General features: G+C 41.9%; 1 protein-coding gene across 2 annotated transcripts in view; it reads right to left on the reverse strand.

Annotated features, from left to right (window-relative positions):
• The window catches only part of ACOT7 (acyl-CoA thioesterase 7), a 204,934-nt gene that overhangs the window by 46,206 nt on the left and 133,692 nt on the right, over nt 1-25,036 (reverse strand). For both annotated transcript variants that reach the window (XM_030185905.1, XM_030185904.1), the window contains one exon: nt 4,911-5,027. In XM_030185905.1, coding sequence (XP_030041765.1) covers nt 4,911-5,027 — 117 coding nt within the window. The remainder of the gene's footprint in view (nt 1-4,910; nt 5,028-25,036) is intronic.

The raw sequence follows: 25,036 nt of genomic DNA on the forward strand, positions 1-25,036 counted from the left end.
TTTTTTTTTTTTTTGGTTAAGGTTGTTGTGCTGAAAAAAAGAGAGCTCCACAGGAAACATGGGAGAGAGGTGAAGGAAGGGAAATAGTAAATTTGTGGGGTACCAGAGACAGGGATCTGAAGACAACCAGATATGACTCTGCAGACTCAAGCCAGCCACAAAGCTCAACTGGAGACCTGTTAAACTGGACCAGGAGCAAAATCACTGAAAACCAGAGGCTGAAAAGTGTGTCCATCCACCTGCTGGAGATAAAAAGATACTGTGAAGCTGGACTGGATGCCAAGAGAGATATGTCTCAGTTCAGTTTTCAATTCTCTATCTCCACCTGCTGGTTGGTGGACACAACTATCCCACAGGTTCTGGAATAATGGCAAACTACATAATGGAAGGAGGATTTTACTATTTGTGTAGCTTAATTGCTCAACAAATCCCTGGAGAACTGTTCTTATTGCACTGAAGTTTACATTGTTAAAAGACGTCCTCCAAAAGGACCGGGAAATTAATAATTTATCATTAGCTCTTTGTACCTTCAAACACCAAGAAACCAGTCTATAAACTTTCCTTTAAGATCCTGACACTTACAAAATCCTTAATTAGGATATACAGCTGCTGAACTTTCTTTTAATGGCTTCACGGCATTAATATTTAATCTTATTCTCCAAACCAATTCATTGCTTTACATTTGTTGTCAGCCACCTGTGTACAGTGTGTATTAGAACTCATTGATTGCTCTTGAAACAGGCCTTTCAGTTGAAGTAGCAAACCAAAACAGATAAACAGAACTGTATATTTTTATTGGGTTTAAGACTCAAATAATCTACATTCAGGCTTTAGCTAAAGTTAATGTATGTCTAATGGACCCCCTCCCCCTTGTCATATCCCATATTTAGTTGTAACATTTTTATTGATGACAATTCAAAGTAAGCACAACCAACAATATTGGTATACTAAGAATCTAACATCAAAACATATTCAAGTAAGATAGAGTGATAAAGTCAGTCATCAAATTTTGAACAATCAATGCCACCCACCATTTTATAAATATCTACATGTTAAATAATCAACAGATGCAAGAAACAATGCAAGACCCCCCCCCCCCCCCCCAATAGCACTGAATAACAGGAGAGACCATCACAAAAACAGGAGCCTGGAGTCTTTGCTCTTATGACTCCAGATAACAGTAATACAAAATGTCCTCCGCTCCCCCTCCCCCACTGATACTCCTCTCCCCCATGAACTCAATGTCTCAGTCGATCCCAATAGGGCACCTAGAAATTGACTGAATACAGCACTACGAGTTGAGGGAAACATTGACTGTAAGTGCGCTCCTCAAATAGAAAGGAACTGTTTTTGACATTTCAGAGAGATATGGGCACCATAAGGTTCCCATAACATTAACTGGTGAAGTTTATTCCGCCAATACCAAAGTGATGGAGGGTCTCCTGACAACCAATGATTGAGAATGCATTTCTTCCCCAATATGAAAGATTTTCCCCAAAACAGCTGAACACCAAGAGATTGGATACCATGGTTCGAGTAGAACTGAAAACCATGCCTTCGAGGGAAATTCTGAGACTGGGGCCAATAAGAGATCATTAATAATTGAACACTTCTTCCCAGATGGCTCTAATCTTACTGCAATGATATAACCCATGAAAAAAAGTGTTATCCTCCAATTTACATTTCAGACACCTGGGGATATCTTTGCAATCTGCTAGGTAGGCTTGCCTTTGAGAAAAATACTCTCTATGAATGGTTCTAAAGTGACACTCCTGGAGCTCTGCACTGTGGACCAACCTAGAAACTGAGTGCTATGCTTCAAAGATACAGGATGCCCTGAGAGGTTGCCCCATGTCTCCTTCTCAAAGGTCACCAACCCTCTGCTAATTATGCGAGGGGAACGTCTAAGGAGCTCCTTGTGAAACCAAGATATTGAGACCTGACCCAGAACATCCCCCTCTAAAAGTTCTCGTAGTTGGATCCCAAACCACAAGGAAAGACTGCCTCTAGGCAAAGTATCCAAGTAGTGGGATAATTGAAGATAGGCAAATCTATCTGCAGAGCCCAGGACACATCTATGCTGCAATCTGGGAAAAAAAAAAAGAAAAGTTCCATTCTCTTTAACCAGATGTTCCAACAGAAAGATACCCAGTTTCTTGCAGTGCTTAAAAATGACTTTATCCAAACCGGGTTGAAATTCAGCATTTCCCTCCAATGAAGGAAAACGCTACTATGAACCTCCCAATTGCAGTATGGCAGCACTGCCCTCCATAAGACCCACAGAGAATGGAATAGTAGGCTTCTACATATCTGAAAAGGCAGTAGCACAAGGTGCACATGAAGGATATAGATAAATCCATAAACGTAGAGGTATCGAGCATCCAATCCTGCAGATGATGCAATAAGCAGGCCTAGTTATACTTCTTTAAATCTGGCATGCCTACCCCTCCCAGACTCCAGGGAGCCAAAAGATAGTGCCATTGTAATTTAGGCTTTTTACCACCCCACAGAAAAAGACCTGTAATGCTTTAATATCACAACATAATAGCCCAAAATGTAAAGACTGTAAGACATATAACCACCGGGGAAATATCACCATATGATAAAGATGGATCTTGCCAAACAATGACGGGGGCAAATTAATCCATTGATTGAATTGTTCTTGCGTATCTATGTTTAATATATAGAGCATTTAGTATCAATGGACAGCTGGACTCCCAAATAACGAAACGATCCAGTCACCCACTTCAGCGGGAAAGAGGATCCCCAACTCCGCCTCAAAGAATCACTACTTGCCAGTTGGGTTGGAAACCTGAGAAGTCTCCATATTCACGGAGGCTCTCCAATAGCACTGGGAAAGAAGAGCTGGGAGCATAATATAATGTTTGTACAGCCTGAAAAAAGAAACCATCCAATCCCATAGGTTTTCAGAACGCCAAAGAGGAACATAGTAACATAGTAGATGACGGCAGAAAAAGACCTGCATGGTCCATCCAGTCTGCCCAACAAGATAAACCCACATGCGCTACTCTCCGCATATATCTTACCTTGATTTGCAACTGTCACCTCCAGGGCACAGACCGTACAAGTCTGCCCAGCACTATCCCCGCCTCCCACCACTGGCTCTGGCACAGACCGCATAAGTCTGGCCAGCACTATCCCCGCCACCGGCTCTGGCACAGACCATATAAGTCTGGCCACTATCCCCGCCACCCAACCACCAGCTCCGCCACCCAATCTCGGCTAAGCTCCTGAGGATCCATTTCTTCTGAACAGGATTCCTTTATGTTTATCCCACGCATGTTTGAATTCCGTTACCGTTTTCCTCTCCACCCACTCCACCCACTTAAAGGCCTTTTCAGCATCAAAACTAATGAGCAGAGTTATATTCAGGTGAGAGAATGGGGTGGGGGAAAAAAGAGTGCAAGTGACAACAGAATACTGGGGTACTTTCTTGTCCCAAAGGGTTTACAATCTAACTGTTAGACTTACTAACACGCGTTAATGTGAGTTATGTATGAAATTAGTTAAATAGACCCTATTGACAATAATGGGATGTGTGTTAAACAACATGTGTTAAATTGTGTTAATGCACTTTACTAAGTTTGCATCTGAAGCAATAAAGGGTGAAGTGACTTTCCCAAGGCCTCAAGCAGGGTTAGTAGAATTTGGACCTTGGCTTCCTTTTACCCTTTCCCGATATCCAGAATCACTTTCATAACATCATAAATCCCTGACACTGAACGGAGTGAATTCTCCTAGCATGCTTCTTTCTCAATGTCAGCTCAAATAAAAGCAGAAAAATAAAAATATATGCTCACTCTGTGTCTCTATCACCAAAGGGCTCATAAAATATGTCAACAAATACTGTTATAAACAGCAAAACTAGTGCTTTAGTACTTTGCCAAAATGTTGTAATCCCATCCAACACATACAAACAGCTTGTGTTTGCTAGGTACAAGAAAAATTATTTTATACTGAAGCTCACAGAGCTTATCTTTGATTTCATCAAAGGCCAGCATGGTTGGATTAAATACACCAATAAGAATGGTACATCTTCCATGGAGCAGATTAAGCTGCAGTAACACTAAGCAGGAACTAACAGCACATGGTGAAGATTCCATTTTAGTAGAGAATCCACAAACGTGGAGAACTCAAAGAAGTCCCACGGATAATCACAAAACAACAAAGAAGTGGGTAAAAAACCAGGAGTCCCAGAGACTGGATCACAGTGAAGATGAACCAAATTTTATTAAACAGTATATTGACGCGACACAACGTTGTGTTTCGGCCAAGAGGCCTACATCAGGGGTCTAAATACTTGAGTAGAGAACAATGACGATGATCCAGAGTTAGTAATGCTGGAAAATGCAGTCTGTATTGTAATGGTCTTAAAAAAGACCTTTGTTCTAAAGCGTTAGCCGGATCACTCGCGTGAGCGTCTGAGCTGTGCCGAAACACAACGTTGTGTCGAGTCACTATACTGTTTAATAAAATTTGGTTCATCTTCACTGTGATCCAGTCTCTGGGACTCCTGGTTTTTTACCCACTTCTTTGTTGTTTTGAAGATTCCATTTTATTCACAGTGCTGCCTTGATGGCTAAACAGACTCTTGAGTGCCATGGGGAACCTTCTCATTAGCTAACACCTTGACTGACCCCTCAAGAACCCAGAAATTTCTCTCCCAAGCCTGGCTTCACCTGAATGCTAACTGCCAATTAAGCTGAGGATCTACCAGCACATAATATCCATTTCTTCACTAAACTCTCAATGATGGGATCAATCATGCAATCTCCATTCAAATTCAATAAAGTTTAAACCTATAAACAGAATGGAGCAATTTGTTGAAAATGTTGAACCCTAAATTCATTTCTTTTAATCTGCCCGTTTTTTGCTTATATTTACGATACCTTTTTTGATCTTGCGATGGAAGTTGATAGCATCCACAGAAGCTGTAACAATATTAGTTTTACAGTGGCGAGCAGCTACGATTCCAGCTACTTCATCCATAGCCTTCATGGTTACACCTGGAAAGAAGGCAATTAGGTATTACAGTAATTCAGAGATAACCTTTTTTTAATCATTCACCTATTCAAATTATTAATCTTTTAAAAATCTGTAGGACAATATAAAGAAAACAAAGGTCAAAAACTCGTGGAGAAGTTGGTTAATGTCATACATTACAATACAAATAGAAATTTGGTTCCTGATGATCTTGTATATGTAACATTTAACCCATTTTTGTAAGTAAAATGGAATCTCTCTGCCTAGCAAATAAAATATATATCACAACAAATTGTACACAATCACTCTCCGTCATCAGCACAAAGCTTGTCAGGTTAAATCATACGAAATTATATGATTATGTATGATATCTGCTTATAGTGGACTAAAACAGTCTTTTCTATGGATAATTTGAATAAATTTTATAAGGTGGCACCTAGTTTTAGGCATGAACAACATGCATAAATGTTGGTCTTCTCCCCTCCACCTTCTGTGATATTCAGCCAATGGTGGTAAGCATTTCCAAAGCTGCTAATACCACTGGCTGAATTTGACCTGGTGGAGATGGTGGATGGTGCAGTGGTCTAAGAACCAGGGGAACTGTGATTGATTCTCACTAGAGAGTGACGCGGGAACAAAGATTCATCCCCATTCTGTCCCTGCAACAAAAGATTTTTTCCCATTCCCATCTCATCCCCGCGGTCAAGCAGACTTTGTAACCGCATCCCCTCACCATCCCTGAATTCTCCATCCCTGTCCCCTCACCATCCCCACAGTCTAATTTTCTTCCTTGCGTCTCTCCGATCAAAGTGGAAAACATTTTAGGCCTATAGTTTAAAAGACAAATAATAATATTTAATACTGAAAGTGAAACAATACTTAATACAGATAATAAAACACTTCCTATATAATAATTCTCACCACCAACGTTCTAATGAATTGCCTGTGTCCGTGGCTCCTTCAGCGTTGCTGAGCTAGGCTCCTTAGCCAGGCTGATGTCACTCACAGCTGGCTGTCAGCTCTGCAGCCGATCCTCTCGCCTCTCACGTCACTGCCCCTGGAGGACGACCCTGGAGGAGCACAGCTACGTGAGAGGCGAGAAGAGTGGCTGCAGAGCCGACAGCCAATGCCTGATGGCTGCCTGCGGTGCCGCACTCGCTTTTTAAAAACATTTCCGGTTGTTTTGTTTTTGTAGCGGCCGCTGCTGCTCAACAGGAGAAGCAGCAGTGGCCGGAAATGGGAGCTGGCGCCGCGTGAGTAGTAGCGAGGGGGCCTGAAACTGGGAGGGGGACAACCCTGACACTCAGGGGGAGGGGGACAACCCTGACATTCAGAGGGAGGGGGACAACCGTGAAACTCAGAGGGAGGGGGGACCCTGGCACACACTCTCTCTGTTACACACACACACTCGCATATTCACTCTCTCACACACAGTCACTCTCACACACACTCTCTTTCAAACATACACACTCCGAGGAAAAGCTTGCTAGCACCCGTTTCATTAAATACAGAAACGGGCCTTTTTTAACTAATATAATAATAATAGAATAGTTCATTTTTTGCAATCCATGAAGAAACAGTCAATCATTCACTGTCTCCATGTTTAACTGAGTCTGCCAATCCTCAACTGTACAACCAGCTAATAAGAACACAAATTTAGAAGAGGTTTCTGTGGCTGGAATTGCCAAGATAATTTTAGCAACAGATCAAAAGCTTTGGCCAGACTTCTACATGACCATTTCATTTCTGCACAGACCCCCCTCCTGTATGCCTGCAATGGCCTTCAGTGAATACTTGTTACTACACTCCCCTACATTTCTTTCTATTTTACAGTAACTGTACAATTCATAATAGCAGAATATATAGGCCTGTCATTTCCTTCAGTACCTTTTCATTGGCAGAAATAAAAAAAATAAATAAAACTATGTTTACAGTCAATTTTTGATTATTGGGAGGGGGGGGGGGGGTCTGAAATGCAATTAGTTTATCTATTTCAAAACGGCTTATCTGAACTCTTAAACAAACCGAACATCAAAATTGACCACCATGGTCATGAAAATACAGGTAACATCTTCTGCTCTTTACAAACTAATTCTTTTATTTTTGTTATAATGATGAACAATGTGGGAGTACTTTGATGCCTGCTTTCTACAGATGCTCTTAACATGACAGGTGCCAAAGAAGGCAATTCTCTAATCAGGTGCACAAGTCAGGTGCCTCAATGCTGCACATTGGACATTAATTCTATAATGCTACTACTACTACTATTAACATTTCTAAAGCGCTACTAGGGTTACGCAGCGCTGTACAATTTAACATGGAAGGACAGTCCCTGCTCGAAGAGCTTACAATCTAAAAGACAAATGTACAGTTAATCTGAAAGGTCAGACAGATTGGGGCAACCTATATGTTCGAAAGGTTAGGTTCCGAATGCAGCATTGAAGAGGTGAGCTTTAAGCAAGGATTTGAAGATGGGTAGGGAGGGGGCTTGGCGTAGGGATTCAGGAAGATTGTTCCAGGCATAGGGTGAGGCAAGGCAAAATGAGCGGAGCCTGGAGTTGGCAATGGTGGAGAAGGGTACTGAGAGGAGGGATTTGTCGTGTGAGCGGAGGTTGCGGGCAGGAACGTAGGGGGGGGGGGGGGATGAGAGTAGAGAGGTATTGTGGAGCAGCAGACCGGGTGCACTTGTAAGTAAGGAGGAGAAGCTTGAATTGGATGCGGTATCTGATCGGAAGCCAGTGAAGCGACTTGAGGAGAGGGGTGATATGAGTATATCGGTTCTGGCGGAATATAAGACGTGCGGCAGAGTTCTGAATGGATTGAAGGGGGGATAGATGGCTGAGTGGGAGGCCGGTGAGGAGCAAGTTGCAGTATAATGGCATCTGGATGTCCAGATTCAATATCAGAATACTAGCTAAGTCAGCCTTGGCCATGTGTACATTTAGACACACTAAAAACATATAATAGGTAGGTAAAATTATGCGGCACGACTTATTTTTCACCAAAATCGTTATACCCACACTAGCCCACTCCTCAAGTCAATCCACTGGCTCCCCGTCCGCTTCCGCATACAATTCGAACTTCTCTTACTGACCTTTAAGTGCATCCATTCTGCAGCCCCCCATTACCTCGCCACTCTCATCTCTCCCTACATTCCTACCCGTGATCTCCGCTCACTGGACAAATCTCTCTTGTCGTCCCCCTTCTCCTCCACTGCTAACTCCAGGCTTCGTTCCTTTTCCCTCGCGGCTCCTTATGCCTGGAATAAACTTCCTGAGCCTGTACGTCTAGCTCCATCTCTACCTGTTTTCAAATCTATGCTGAAAACCCACCTTTTCACCACTGCTTTTGGCTCCTAGCCACTACTCAATTGCCTCCCCTTGTTCCTTCTCACCCAGTACTTCCCCTCGCCCTTAATTGTCTTGTCTGTCTGTATTATTTTTAGATTTAAAGCTCTATTGAGCAGGGACTGTCTATGTCAGGTGTTCAGCGCTGCGTGCATCTGGTAGCGCTATACAAATGTTAATAATAATAATAGTAGAGTACAAATCAAAGATATTGGGCTTGATGGACCTTTGGTCTGTCTCTTTATAGCAATGCTCATGTTCTTAGCTACAGAATAGTGCATAAGTCATTTACTAGGCATTTACATGTTTATGGTGTGCATATAAGTGAGTAAATGCTAGTATTCCTTTTTTTTTCTTTACATAAATCAACAAACATTAGGGCAGGACCAACATATCAAAACCGATACATAATTCAAGGTTACAGAAATAAAGAAAAACATCCTGGCCTAGTCAAGTTATAAATAGAAAAGTGGGAGGAGTGAAACAAAAAAGGAAAAAGCAAAACAAAAACAAATATTTAATCCAGCAGGGGGAAAAGGCAACATTCCAACTAATCACCCTAATTAAGTCCTAATATAAATTAAATGCTAAGGAAAATATTCCATCACTGAGTCTGTAACAACTCCTCCAGGAGTGAAGTCTGTATGGAAATACAATCCTTCCCCTGAAATTTGACTTGACACTGGTATTCTACAGCTCACAAGTGAATATGCTGTTTAACTCTAAATGCTCTCTTTACAGAATTACCTCTTTAATCAGGACAATATTAAAGATCAGAAAAAGACAGCTTCACATTTAGAGACCTATTTAATAAGCAGCTATAGCTATTAACGTGGCAACTTAGCAGTTAACATGAGTTTATCGGTCACATTAACATTTAAAACAGAATAGGGCGTAGAATGGATGAGGACTGCATCTTACTGTGTTAAAACAGAGGTCATTAATACGGCAGATAACACAACAAGGTTAACATCACCTGAACAGCTGCAGTTAAGGGAATCGCTTTATATGCGATGCAGTTAATAGATGCTAAAAAAAATCTGTGCTAACTGAATGGGAAACTGCTAAGAACAAAGTTAGCTGTAAAATCTTACTGCACTTTTGTAAACAGGAGCCTTTCTACACTACAAATGTGATAAACACAAACATTTTAAAAAATCGAGTCATTTCATTTTGTGATACGTCCTAACATTTGGAAAGTATAATCTGAAAATGATTCTCCAATGTTAAAATAAAATTGGGAATTATTTTTGCAGAAGTTATAGACTATTTGAACTCAATATGCTGGATTTTATGAATGCATTGAATGCTTTTGTGACAGTGAAAACATATATTGTACAGAAGCACGATGTCTCCAAATACTTCATTACAAAAAGGGTTGAATCTTACAATTCCCTATTGTGAAACTCCTTCACTCTCTGGCATTCCATTTTTGTTTACTCTAGTTTCTAATAATTTCAAACCTCCTTTAGATTGTTCAAGCTCTGTAGCCACACACAAGTTCTTTCCAGCTGCTACTATCTAGACAGCTGTTCAAAGAGCTGATACAGCTAATATCAATGCACAGATACTTTGGAAAGCCTGTTTCAGTCCAATCTTTTGGGCTTTCAAATTCTATGGAACCTCCTCCCATCTAGCTCAATCACAGCAACAACAGTCCTCAGGGAACACAGGGCCCCCTCCTCCTCAGGACCCAGTGTGCATACACCAGGAGTCTGGCCACTTAGCTGTGAAATCACTTGGACTATTTCCTCCACAATTACATTCCTGCATGTCATTTTACATCAAGAGAGACTTAACTGAATCAAAATCCTGAACTTATGCAATCCTCTGACAGAAAATTAATTGATGTTGTCAGGTAATTAAAATGATCCCATCCTATGCTTGAAAATTCAGAGGTGGGCAGGTAATAACGTATATAATCTAATTTGAATATTTAGTATTACAGTGTTCTAACAGCTATATTGATAGTTCAAAAACAGAATTCTTTGCAGGTTGTGGCAATTTATAAGAATTTGTTTAAGAGATTGTTGCACATGTGACTTTCACACTGCAACCACTACCCAATGTTGTAACCAGAGTTGCTGATTTGTCATGACAGCCAAAGACATATTGCAGACCATAACCCCGTCGCACTAGACCCCAGGGATCACCTCTGGGTAAATCCTGGGAGTGTCTGGGGGTAAGGGAATTATGGTGGTTGGGAAACAGAGTGCGGGGGATCAGATTGGGAAGCCAGAAGAGGAGGGGATTGGAACTCCAAACGGGACGATCAGAAAGGGGGCATCTGATCAGGGAGCCTGGGGGGGGGGGGGGTACTGAAAAGAGGGGGAGGAGACTGGGACTCAAAATGGGGTGATCGGAAAGGGGGATCGGATCAGGAAGTCAGAGAAGGGAAGGATGGAGAACATCATGAGGGGATCAAAAAAGAATTGAGTTGGATCGGAAAGGTGACCTGGAAGTAGGGTTACCATATGGCTCCAGAAAAAGGAGGACGGATTGAGCCAGCCAGGTTTTACTTCCATTGCTTTCCATTGAAAGCAATGGAAGTAAAACCCGGCTGGCTCAATCCGTCCTCCTTTTTCTGGAGCCATATGGTAACCCTACCTGGAAGCTGTGTATGCCAGCCAATATTCAGTGCCAGCACCCACATAGTTAAGCAGTGGAAGATAGGATAGCCTTTTCTGCAGTCCTATCTGGCTGCATAGCTATGCTGGTGCTGGCACTGAATATGGTACATGTTCGCATAAGTATCAGCTCTATCCCCGAACAATCCCAGCATTAGCCAGATTTTGATAGTGAAGTCTGTGCTGATATTCAGTGGTACTGTCCTGCCCGCTTAAACCACACTGAATATCGACCCCCAAATGTGTTTACTTCAATACAAACGATATCAGCTGTGGCTTCTTTGCTAATCTTTCTAGTACTCCTAATAAAATATTTGCTTTTTCATGTAAATGCTCATAACAGCCAATCACTAACAACAATAGCCAACTTAATGAATCAAGTGGCGCTGACTCATTTGTGACCCAACAATTTTCTCCTCTCATTTGTTCTTCCAGTCCAGTTTAAGTAGACCACAGCACCAAGTGACTTCATTTGCAACTACCTCAGATTTTCCCCATTGTTAGCTCTCTACCTCCATCATCCCCCATCAACTGCTTCCATCTTTTGTTGAACATGGCTCCCTCCACAACTCACCAGGTGTGTGCATCCTAAGCTTGCCCTTGGACAGCGGCTGAAACTCCCCTCCCATCCTAGACAGAGGACTCTGAACACTCCCTCTGGGCAGTACCACTGAATATAGGCTCTGACCGTCCACAAAAAATGAGCAGGTAATAGGTGGTACAGGCGGAGGAGCCAGCAATTATGCAGGCACCGGAAATATTCAGTGCCAACACCCATGTAGCCAAGCGGGTGAATTTAGGACAGCTCAAAAGCTGTTTTACCTCCCACCCCCTGATGCAGGCCCCTTCCTTCCCTTCCCCCTCCCCTCAGACCACAACATTCACAACCCCTCCCCCCCCCCCCCAGAACATCTATAACACGTCCATCTAGGCTTACCATATGTCCAAGCTTACCCGGACATGTCCTCATTTTGTGGGCACCTCAGGGCATCTGGGCAGGTTTTTTCAGCCTGCCCATTTGTCTAGGATTGTGGGCAGGCTGGCTTGCAAGTAGGTAAGCCTCAGGGTGCCCTCCCCTCACATACCTTAATGTGCCCTGGTGCTCTAGTTTGTAGAATCTGGCTTTCTTTGGGGGGGAGGGGTCAAGGTGTGGTGACTGTGTGGCACAGGGGTGTGGTTGGGATGGGGTAGGGGTGTGGTGGGGGCAGTGTAGGAGGCATGGCAGGGTGGGGCTGAATTTTGTGTCCTCTTTTTCTGACACGGCAAATATGGTAACCCTACCCCCTACCCCGGTCTAGATAGCCCTCCACAAGACTACTTCATATCCATGGTGGTCTGCTTAGCTATGTGGATGTCGGTGCTGAATATCAGCCAGGACCCACATAAGCTCTGGCAGCCAGCCTTGCTTAAATTAGCCCCCAATATTCCGTGCCAGAGCCAGTACTCGGCTTGGCATTTAATATCTGTAGCTAATGCTGACTGCCAAAGGCTGAATATTACCCCTACTGTCACCACAAGATTCCTAGCCCTTGAATGATCTGAGAAAAAGCCAGGCTCAGGATTTGAACCCAAGTCTCCCATATGGTAGCATGTATACAGCACTGTCAAACTGGACTTGCTCAAACATCAAATATTAAGGTTTATGCATCATTCCCACTTAGAACTCACTGATTGATACAGCTCTGACTTTCTTGTTTTTTTTCTTTTTTTTTTTGTAAATTGGTATTCATATTCTAGTCTGCATTTCAACTGAAGGGCCATACCAATATGAAATGAGCTCCAAATCCACTTTAAATCAATTCAGCAGTGTACAGCATCTTATAATATGTGAGAAGCAAGTACAATTTTTACAATGCACTGCGGTGCTACTTCATTATGGAAAATAATTTGAGTACAGAAAAATAGGATTTATATTTTGATAAGTGGTGAGGCTGGCACAAAAAAGTGACTGTAAGTTTCAATGTTATAAATTGCAGCTTGCTTATAAGAATGAGAGTAGGTATTAATACTCATTAGGAACCATCATAAATACAGCACAAAATCCCTACATCATGAAGGCAAATAAAAAAAATAATGGCTAAACACCTGAAGTCGGAAGAACATCTGTCATCGTTTCCCTTTTTTTTTTTTTTTTTTAACTTTAGCGGAGATAATGTTCATACCAGAGAAAAACAAAAGGACAAGCCATCTTTCTAGGTAATGCACAGAGAAATTACGCTATTACATACATGCCCTAATCCATCAACATTTTTCCTAAAGAAAGTAAAAAAAATAAATTATGTTGGAAACAAAATGAAGTAGGACAGCATCAATTACAAGCTCAAGGTGTAATGACTCTGCTTTCATTCTTTGTTCATTTCAACAGCATTAAGGAGATAAATGGGAAAAGCTGTGCTCGTTAAGTGATCTTACACAGTAACATAGTAGATGACGGCAGAAAAAGACCTGCACGGTCCATCTAGTCTGCCCACGATAAACTCATATGTGTATACCTTACCTTGATTTGTACCTGTCTTCTTCAGGGCACAGATCGTATAAGTCTGTCCAGCAGTATTTCCCGCCTCCCAACCACCAGTCCCACCTCCCATCATCGGCTCTGGCACAGACCCCGTATAAGTCTGCCCTCCCCTATCCTAGCCTCTCAACCACCAACCCCTCTTCCCCCCGCCACCCAATTTCAGCTAAGCTTCTGTGGATCCATTCCTTCTGCACAGGATTCCTTTATGCCTATCCCACGCATGTTTGAATTCCGTTACCGTTTTCATGTCCACCACTTCCCGCGGGAGGGCATTCCAAGCGTTCACCACCCTCTCCGTGAAGAAATACTTCCTGACATCTTTCCTGAGTCTGCCCCCTTTCAATCTCATTTCATGTCCTCTCGTTCTACCGCCTTCCCATCTCCGGAAAAGATTCGTTTGCGGATTAATACCTTTCAAATATTTGAACGTCTGTATCATATCACCCCTGTTCCTCCAGAGTATACATGTTCAGGTCAGCAAGTCTCTCTTCATACGTCTTGGAACGCAACTCCCATACCATCCTCGTAGCTTTTCTTTGCACCGCTTCCATTTTTTTAACATCCTTCGCAAGGTACGGCCTCCAAAACTGAACACAATACTCCAGGTGGGGCCTCACCAACGTCTTATACAGGGGCATTAAAACCTCCTTTCTTCTGCTGGTCACACCTCTCTCCAATATGTCCCCTTTGCACTTTTGACTATTTGGGGTGCTCATGCTAAAACGAAAGGAAGAGCTACCAAAATAGGGAAAAATGCCTAGGACTTACAGAAGACTGTTTGGGATTAATACAATAGGGAGTCAGTAAATAACGTGAATTTTTACAAGGTAATCCTATAAGCTGGCTTCTAAATTTAGGCACCAACAGTGCGCCTAGTTCACAGAATAGTAGCATTTACCCAGGTGATTGGTGCCAAAAATTGGCAGTTATGTCCCAGTCTCTCCATTCTTCCCGTGTTCATCACCTAAGTTCCCTCCCATTGCATGCCACCCCTATGCCATCTTTCTTCCCCCCTAATAGTAGCAATGCTGAACTGTAGATTCCTCAAATCACATGCTGCTCTAGTGAAGGATTTAATTGAATCTCAGGGTCTCCACCTTTTGTGCCTGACCAAGACTTGGCTGAAGAGAGATAAAGAACACATCCTTTTACAATGCCTTCCCACTGGGTATGAAGTGATATCCCAATCAAGATTAGACAAACAGAGTGGTGAATTGGTGATTATTTATTCCACCAAATTAAGGGGTTCTTTTACTAAGGTGTGCTGAAAAATGGCTTGCGGTAGTGTAGGCGTGGGTTTTGGGTGAGCCAATCTATTCTTCAGCGCACCTGTAAAAAAAAGGCCTTTTTAAAATTTTTGCCAAAAATGGACGTGCAGCAAAATCAAAATTGCCGCGTGTCCATTTTGGGTCTGCACCCTTACTGCAAGCCATTGACCTAGTGGTAAAGTCTCATGCGGTAACCGGGAGATAATGACCTACCTGAACATCCGATACGCGCGGCCGAAAAGAAAAATTATTTATTGGATGTGCGCCAAAAATGAAATTACCGCAAGAGCCACACAGTAGCCGTGCAGTAACTCCATTCTGGCGTGCATTGGGCGCACATAGATACTTACGTGGCTTAGAAAAAGAGCCCTTAAATGTTCAGGAACTGCCAAAAGCATTATCCTACCCAGAATCACTGAAAGTTAGATTTCTTCCCCATGTTCCTTGTACCTTTCCCTTTTTTTACTGCCCCCCCCCCTTCTCTTTCAACAGACCAATGGCGTCTTCGTAACCAGGTCCCAGCTCTTGCCATTGTTAGGAACCCTAATATTCTGGTTCTAGGGGACTTCAATATTCATGTCTATGTTCCCTCTCGCCCAACGGTTATTCCATTTCTCTCATTTTGGATTTTGAGATTGATCAATGGGTTTCTGTGCCCACCCACCAAGCAGGCCATACCTTGGATTTGTGTTGTCTCACTCATTCACAGCTTCGTACTATTCCAGTTTTGAAGTGTGACAAAACAGTGGGTCTCTAAGCCTGTTAACTGTATTAATTATTTCATGAAGTGTATTTCTCCTAATTGGCCAGCAGATGGCAATTGTTTTGTGTTTTAAAGCTGTTGCAGGAAAAAAAAAAAGACTCTCTTTCCCAGTTTAAACTTGTGGAAAGGCAATTTGCAGTACCATTGCCAAATACTTTTAAATTTGGAGCTCTGGGCTTTGATTGGCCCTGGAGTTCAAATCTAGCCAGGAGGTACTGGATTTTCCCCAGTCTGAGTCAGGGAGCGGAGAGAGAAAGATCTTTTTACTGAGGCCATGTGAGCAGTTATACTTTATAACCTGTGAGCAGCTACATTTCCTGAACTCCCCAGGTACTACCTAGGTAGTAAACAAACATTTAGATAGTTTTATCAATTATAAAACTATCTAAACATTTAATACCTAGGTAGTTTTCTGTTCACTGGTCAATTCTGTGACAATAAACATTATCAGTTTATTGACGCTGCTATCCTAAACTAAGAATCCTGGTTTGTGTTTTTGGGTCTGTGGGTGCTTTCCAGGAACTGTGGGACCCCTGGAGTGCGGCCCCAGTGTCCTAGAAATCACAGGGGAATAACCTGAGAGTGGGAAACTAGCCCAGAGGCAAGTGGGACCCAGTTGGTGGAAGGAGGGTGCTAGTATAGTGCATGTGCCCAGGTGCAGGAGGCCTGAGAAAGTGCTGAGGACAGATCAGGTGGCCTCAGGGTTAACCCCAAGCAGGTGCTAGGCATTTCGTGACACATGGTCTGACCACTTTACAGTACTCTTTTTCCCTGTCTGTTCCTTCCTCTTCAGTCTGTTGTTTTGCCATCAAGGTGCTCTAGGCGCACTCATTTTATTGACTCACCTACATTTCCAGCTCTTTCTATTCTACTCCCCAAGGATTTTAAGTCTAGATCCCTTGTTGACCAAGTTCAGCACTGGAATGATGTTCTTTCTGACACTACGAATAAAACTGCTCCTACCTCGACTGTCAGTCACTTAGACAGCCACGGTATTGTAGTAGTCTGAAACTTCTTAAGTGCCAGGTCCATCGGGCGGAAAGACTTTAGAGGGCCCAATGTGATTCCTCTGCCCTTCAACTCTGTAAGGCATGTCAACACAATTATAATTACCATTTGAAGCAGGCTAAGAAAAGTTTTTACTCTAGCCGACAAGTGAACTCTACTCATCTTCCGTTCCTTGACCGACTCTACCCCGCAATCTTCTGTAAGCCTGAATCCTTCTGCAGATAGCCTTGCACAGTATTTTACCTCTAAGATCGCTCTGCTTCAGGCACCTTTTCTCAGTCATCTTCAGGCTCCTCAGACTTTAACACCTAGTCCTTTATCATGTTGCCCCTCTATCCAACTGAAGACTGATGACCCAATTTTGATAGGCGCTGTGAAACTGACATCATTTCACCCACCTCACTAGACAAAGTTCTTACTTCAATGCAGCTCACAACTTGTAGTTTAGATGTTATACCATCTTCTTGGATTAAACTACCTGAATTAGAGTGTGTCCTCTCTATGGTTAACCTTAGTCTGGCTTCTGGTTTGGTACCACCTCAATGGAAGTGGGCTATCCTTAAACCAATTCTTAAGAAACAACCATTAGACCTGAGTTTACCAGAACACTATAGGCCTGTTTTGAATTTATGTATTCTCTCTAAAATAACTGAAAAGGTAGTATTTCTCCAACTAAGTCTTTGTTGAACAGACCCTTGCCTTGCATCCCCATCAATCAGGTTTTTGAGCACACAATAGTAGTCTTTAGTAATGTTAATTCACACCTGGACTAGAATCGGATCACTCCTGCAGCATTTGATCTCATTGATCATTCTGTTTTACTGGCGCGCCTTTCTGGTTATGGACTCTCAGATGTTGTACTATCAGTTCCAATCTTTTCAGCATGACAGGACTTTTATAGTCTCTACATCTACAGCCATTTCCTCCACTCAACAATTATATTGCATGGTCCCACAGGACTCCATTCTTTCCCCTCTTCTATTTAATCTTTTCCTAAGTCCCTTGGCAGCTTTGATTCAGGTCACTGCAATCTCTTTCCACATTTACGCCGATGACATTCTTCTGTTCTTTCATTCACATCCAGCCAATCCGGACTAAACTCCATTACAGATCTGTTTAGATAAAGTCGCCCGTTGGTTGTTTGATAATCACTTGGTTTTGAACCCTGAAAAAACTGTTGCGTTTTGGCTTGCAGGTTTCTCTTCCCCATGCTTTATCAGCTCTGAATCTTTTGGGTTTGTCAATTATGCCAGTCAACTCATTTTGCTACTTGGGCATCTTATTTGATTCTCGGTTATCTTTTGCGCCTCAGGTTTCGGCTTTATGCAACTCAGGATTTTTTATACATCAACTATCTGTTTGACCATAACTTTTCATTCTCTGCTCTTGCTCTGTTCATGTCCAGACTGGATTACTGCAACATTATTTATGCTGGTATCTCTCACTCTCTCCTGAAATGATTACAGACACTTCAGAATTGTGCTATAAGGCTCTGCTGTCATGCCAATCGGTTTTCCCATGTGACCCCTCTACTTACTACTTACCATTTAATACTGGCATATCTATTTAGCAATCAGCCAAAAGCAAGAAAGCTTAAACAATATTTGATGATCGCAATGCATTTGTGATAAGGCAGGTGAACATGACCCTAGGTAGATGCAGCCAACCCTAGAACTACCATACTCAGCATCCCTTGGGAGACTGAAAGAGATGGGTGGACCCAAAAACATGGACGGAACCTCTAACATTAGTAGGAATGGAAGCAACTCCAAGAAATGGGAGCCAGTTACTCCAGCTACCAGCAGAGGGAGCTGCAGTCAAGAAGCTCAATTTCTGTGGTTGCGGAATCAATATAAAATGCCTCCCAGCTGTGAGGAGGAAAGGGCGGATCTCCTGAAAGCTCTCAGAAGTGTGGGAGAGGAGAAAGTCTGTGGAGAGCTAACAGAACCTATGGAGTATGTGGAGCAGGAAAAGGATCTGCTTCCAGGACTTCCCTGCGTAGAGGAGCAAGCCAGCATGGACTGGGAAAATACAAAAGCCAACCTTGCCAGCACATAAAGGCAGTTGTGGGAGGCCACAGGTTTTTGGTTACTGTGGAGTGGGAGGTGAACTGCCAGCCCTGCTTGCTGCAGGGCTGCTGGAGTGCTACAAGGAGACAGGTGATGTGCTCATGTTGTTTTGTTTTTTTGCTTTTGAACTGAACTTTGCTTAAGTTGTTGAACTGACTTTACTTAAGTTAGTGAACTTAAGTACACCCCCTGTGTACACCCCCCTTGCAAATGTAAGTGGGGATTTGCAGAACAGTGCTAAGGAGTACATACATGCATAAATGAAAAAGGCAGGTGGAAGTGTCTGTGGCTTCCCAGAGTACTTTCCAAAGGAGAGTAGGCATCTGAAAGTCAACGTATGTGCAAATCTTTCAAGTTCCTGCAGTTTTAAAAACATCCCCAATAATGACCAACAGTTGTACCATCTCACATATTACTCTGTTTTCTCTTTTACACTGTTTTAACTTGCCAAAAAATAACTCTATTAGTTAAATGATCGCTGGATGTTGGTCTTTATTTATTTTCTGTCCCACTTTACAACTTAAGTACAATATAATCATCCTTTAGCTATTTTATTACACCTGGTATAATCCTCTGTATTTGTCCTGTTTCTCTATCAGCAAAAAATAAGCAGTACCCTAGTGTGCACCAAACTATTCCCCAAATACTCTAGGTAATTTACTCAGCACAAGGCAAAGCTGCAGCATCTTCATTGCTCACATAATTCATTACTAACGGACTATATATAGCTTTACAGAAAAATCTGTCAACAATATTACCAGGCAGAAGCAGCTTGAAGGCAAGAAGACTCAGAGATGAGCACAGTCTCACATTATTACTTCCAAATGGATGAAGACACAAATCTGTCTAAAACCCTTACACAAATCAGCAAGGAAATTCAACGATATCAAGAGAATCTTCTACCCACCGGCAGCCATTTTCAAGGGAATTTCTGCAGGTAAAGCAGTGCCAAGAAACTTATACATGTAGTTTGCCGCTGTTTGAGGATGTATTCCCAAGAGTCTGGGTGGACATAAGAACTGCCATTCTGGGACAGACTAAAGGTCCATCAAGCCCAGCAACCTCTTTCTTAACTGTGGCCAATCCAGGTTACATACACTAAGCAGGATCCTAAGGAATCCAATTCCTGGTTATTTACATCTAGAGATAAGCAATGACTTTCCCAAGTCTACCTGGCTAATAATTTTTATTACTCTTTTTTCCAGGAACTTGGCTAAACCCTTTTAAACCCCTGCTTTCACCATGTCTTCTGGCAACAAATTCCACAGCTTAACTGTGTGTTGAGTGAAAAAATACTTTCTCTATTAGTTTTCTAAGTGTTACCTATTAGTTTCATGGTGTGCTCCCTAGTGTTACTATTGTGACTGTGGGTTCTAAAATTAAATGCCACTTTGGTCTGATTTTCATTCTTTCACTGTCATTTAGGTGCCTTGGCAAGTTTCACTCCACATCATTGCTTGACCAGTGTCCAGCAGGAGCAGTGAAACTGGTAGTTGATGACAGGCTCTGGCTGCCTGCAAGTTTTTACCCCTCTGCTTGAAGAAAGCCAGAGTGCAGTTTACTTTAAGAAAAGCTACACTGGATCCAAGTTTATCATTTTGAGCTAAAGTAGTTTAACATGTAGTGCTTCAGTTGTAGGTATTTAATGATGAACATAGAACCCAATATTAAAAAAAAAAAAAAAAAAAAAGCTGAGCTCCTAAATTTGTGCCCTATTTTCAGCCAAATTTATAAGCATAATCTATCAGCTGAAAATTCATTTTAATTTAGGGGCCCTTTTACTAAGCCGTGTAAGCATCTACGCACACCCAATGAGCACCAAAATGGAGTTACCACCTGGCTACCATGTGGCTCTTGCTGTAATTTCATTTTTGGCACGCGTCCGAAAAATAATTTTTTATTTTTAGACGTGCGTATCGGATGCGTGTCAAGTAGCATTTGACACGTGTAGGTCATTACCGCCCAGTTACTGCGTGAATCTTTACCGCTAGGTCAATGGCAAGGTCGCAGACCCAAAATGGACACAAGGCAATTTTGATTTTGTTGCACATCCAATTTCAGCAAACATTTTAAAAAGGCCCTTTTTACAGGTACGCTGAAAAATGGATTGGCGTGCACCCAAAATCCGCGCCTACACTGCCACAAGCCATTTTTCAGCACACCTTAGTAAAAGGACCCCTTAGAAACAAACGTTATGCTCATAATACAAGCCTGCCATTCATTTACCTAGATCTATGACCCTAATACTGAATTAGAAAAAAACTCTATGGATAGCAAATATATTTTGCTGCTCCACCATTTGGGAAAGAGCTATAAGAATGAACCCTATAAATTTATATATTTAAATAAATGAAGCCTCAACTGTCCAGGGAGTCTCATAGACCTTTCGCGAAACCCTTAAATTAACTTTTATCACTGGCTTCTGTAGGGACCGGATAAACTGCCAAGAAAAACTCCCGAGGGAGAAAAAAAAACACTACTTCAAAAACCAGTCTCAACTAAAAAAGATGAACAGACTGAACATTTCTTATGCACGTCCCCAAACTGGAGTTAAAGATAATGAAAAAACAAATATGAAAAAAACATTCCACAAAGCATGCACTTAGAATGAAAATGAAAAAAAAAATCACTTTTTCACTTCTGACAATGATATTCTTATTCAATGAAATCCAAGCTGCACGAAGTTTGCAAGCCCAACAAGGGTTAAACGCTCCCTTTTTTTCAAATTACTTCAATCAGGAGGAAGAATGTTCATTGGACTACGCTCCTAACTTGCTTTCTCTGCCCTAAATCCACTCATGTTGTCACCCATTTTATGTTCCTAAATTTAAGAGTTTAGTGCAATTTTGAATAAAAATTTATACATTCAGTCCTAGTAAATTTTCAAAGAGGCCAATTGATGAGCGTAAGGCTCAAAGTAGGAGCATAAATTCTTTGAATATCAAGTCCACAGTTTTATAGATGACCATTACTTCATTTTTGATAGGACAGTCGCAGCACGTGAGGACGTCTGACTGGGTTGAGGTGTGAATTCTGTAAGGATCAATTCATTACTATTCAGTATCTATTTTTGACCACTGCTTGTTTTCACAAAAACATTATGGAGTGGATAATCAGCAGGACTTACCTGGGAAGGAATGGCTCCTACCCAGAGAGGTCCCATTGATTGGATCCATATCTGGATCTTCAGTGGCATTATTCAGATAATGCCGCTGAAAATCCAGTCAGACTATCCCCCTAATTCTATATAGTGCCTCAAAAGTTAGGCACCAATTAGGCACCAACAGAAGCTGGCTGCCAAAACAGCGATGAAATGACAGTTAGATGCTATTCTATAACTTGGCGCCTACGTGTTCTGACACATACCTGCAAAAGGTGGGGGGTTCACATGGGTGGGGCATGAGCATTCTATTTAAGTGTATACTTTATTGAATACCGTCAAGCGCCTAACTGCTGCATTTAGGCGTGCCCATTTACATCTGCCAAGTGGTCGTGCCTAAATTTAGGTGCCTAATTGCTGATTTACACTGGTAATTAACAACAGATTAGGTGTACACATTTGCAGTTATACAATGCAACTTAGCATTTAGCTTTTGTGTGCCTAACTTTAACGCCCTTTATACAATTGCCCCCATCTGTGTAGTGCCAGGACAATTTTGGGGTGCAACTTGGACACCGCCAAAAGTTTCCTGGTTACTGGTAATAGTTTCTGCTAACCAGGTAACTGCCTGGATAAAGTTAGGAGAGCAAAACAGCAATCCTAACTTTATCCAGTTACCATCCAGGTACCAGTTTGACCATTGAAAGTACTCAGATAAGTAATGCTGACCAAGTTATATAATAGGTCGGCTTTTAATAGAGCCTTTTGTAAAATAAGCACAGAACTGTGGCTGATCCAATGTGTACATCTCAATTTTTATCTCAAACATCTATGTAAAACTGGGCTTACAGTTCTGCTGTTTTTTAAATTATTATTTTTAATTGTAATCATACATAACAAAGTAAACACATCAACAACCAATAACTCAGATTCGCTTCAACTACTCTCCCCATCCCTTCCTACCCACTTCCCTATCCATCTCCCTGCTGTTTTGTTTTTTTTTTTAACAAAAGCAAGATCACAAATCCCAAAATGCTCTAGAAAGCAATTAAAAATTCTTGAAATGAGTTATCTAAGCACACCATCCAGTGAAGTTTAGTAAAATCTAATTAAGATTACGTGCTAGGTCCCATTTGGAAATTCAACTCAGAATGGACAGCTTAGCCAGAGATGATAATCAATAGAAAGTACAGTACATAATGTTTTGCATCTAAAGAGGGCCAAACACATTTTACAATCGGGGAACTTCAGAAACAAATATTATGTAGCCAAGTGATCATTATCAAAGTCAGTCATCACGATAATACAGTGGCAATCAGGATCACAATTAATTGCAGTATCACGTCTGTATTCAAAGACAACAATGACAACACTGTGGCCTGTGAACAGTAGGGGCCAGATTTTGAAATGAGATAAAGCAAAATGGCACTAACACTGTTGTAACAGAGTAGTAATTTGCTATGACATATCTAGATGGTTAAGATCTTCCCAACAGGCATTACTTGCAGTTTCTTTCTTATTCATACTACATTTAACAACTAGATGACAAAGGGCAATTAGTTACTATGACCCAAATTTGTGGAACTCCATTCTGTGGGACATTTGGATAACGGGAATCATCTGACCTTCTGGAAGTAGATCAAAGTATGGCTGTTTGGCCAGGCTTGGCCTTCTATTTATAATTAATCTTTGTGTTCTATATTGTGAATAGAATTTGAAGGTTATGAAGCGTTTTTTTGTGCTTTGGTTCTGGTATTTAGATTGAATAGGAATTTAAGTTGATATTTAGAGTGGTAGGGTTGTATGTTCTCTCAGTGGAACAATAGGATTTGGGGGGGCTGAAAGGCTATGGAAGGTAGATTTGAGAGCTTTAGGATTTGTGTTTCCTAGCTAAATGGGAGGATGAGGAATGGGGTAATGGGACTCTTTTTCACAGTACCTATGCAAACGTTTCACTACTACTTGGTTAAAGGCAGGGGTGTGCTGGTAAATTTTTAACAATGGGCTCTCTCTCTGGACATAGCCTGCCCTGAAATTTGGGGGGAGGGTGGAATACATGCCTCTCTCTCCCCTCCCTTGTGCGGGCACGCAAGGCATACCTTTGCCGAGCCCCACCAGCCAATAAATGGACTGCCACCATTCTCTGCTGCTTGTTTCTGGCTCTGAGCAGCATGATAGAACCTTCTTGCGCTTGCATGAAAAGTCCCAGCCTGATGCTCAGAGTCCGAAACAAGGAGCAGGGAGCAGCAGCAGTCTATTTACTTGGCTGGTGGGGCCAGCATCACTGCCAGCAAAGTAAAAGAGAATTCAGGAGGGGGCCCAAGCACACATTTTGGGAGTCAGTTGTTAAAGTAGCCATGGGGAGGCCTACTTTAACAACCGGCTCCCAAAATTCTTAAAAACTTAAACGGCTCTCGCGAGCCCGTGAGAGCCCGCTCCAGCACACCACTGGTTAAAGGGTATGATAAAACAGTGTTCATATCTTGAGAACACACCTGGGAGTTCTCCATTTTGACTCTCTTAGTGCCTGAAGCCCAAAATTACTTCTCATTTTTCAGTTTCTGTTGTAGTCTAAACAGAAAGTTATTGGAGATTGTGAAGGGCTTTTTTAAAGGAATGAATGCTTCTCTGCATATAGCTCATTCATTATATCTGCTGCTAGGTGAAGAGGAGTGTACAAACCATTTTTGATTTATAGCACATCATTGGGGTAGTGGGACTCTTTGGTTATATGTTTAGCTTTTTATAGTACGCTATTTTGATGGGCTAACTGAGGGATGGTTTGTCAAATTTTAACAATATAATCAAAAACGAGCTTATTGCTTGGTATCAATTAACACCACTCAAAAAATGTGAAAAACAGGGGGAAAGACCTCATCAGACAAGGGTGACGCTAGGCTCTAAGATTAGAGCAACTGAAACAAACTAGTCACAATACTTCTGTGTATTCATCGGTCAAAAACCCCAAACCAACCTAACTGGTTGTGTAAAACTTTTAAATCTTTTTTAGTTTTTCTTATTGCATCGTGTGAAAATCAAGAGAGAGAGAAAAAGAAAGGGAAAGCAATCAACAAACGCTTCCCCACTACAAAATGATAAATTGTAAGAAGTACAGCTCGACTTAACTGGCTGAGCTTAGCTGCATATGGTAATCACAACAGGCCATCCCAAAGGACCCGTTTCACCATAGGGCTTTCTTCAGGGGATGTAGGATATTGTGGGGACTGACTTTAAGCGAGCTTCCCCCCTTGTGTTTGTTACTTTTGTCAAATTTTAACAAATATACAGATGGCAACACTGGTCTATCAAATCCATGACAGAATTTAAGCATG

This window comes from Microcaecilia unicolor, chromosome 13, assembly GCF_901765095.1.
Source record: "Microcaecilia unicolor chromosome 13, aMicUni1.1, whole genome shotgun sequence".
In the NCBI taxonomy this organism is placed as follows: domain Eukaryota; kingdom Metazoa; phylum Chordata; class Amphibia; order Gymnophiona; family Siphonopidae; genus Microcaecilia; species Microcaecilia unicolor.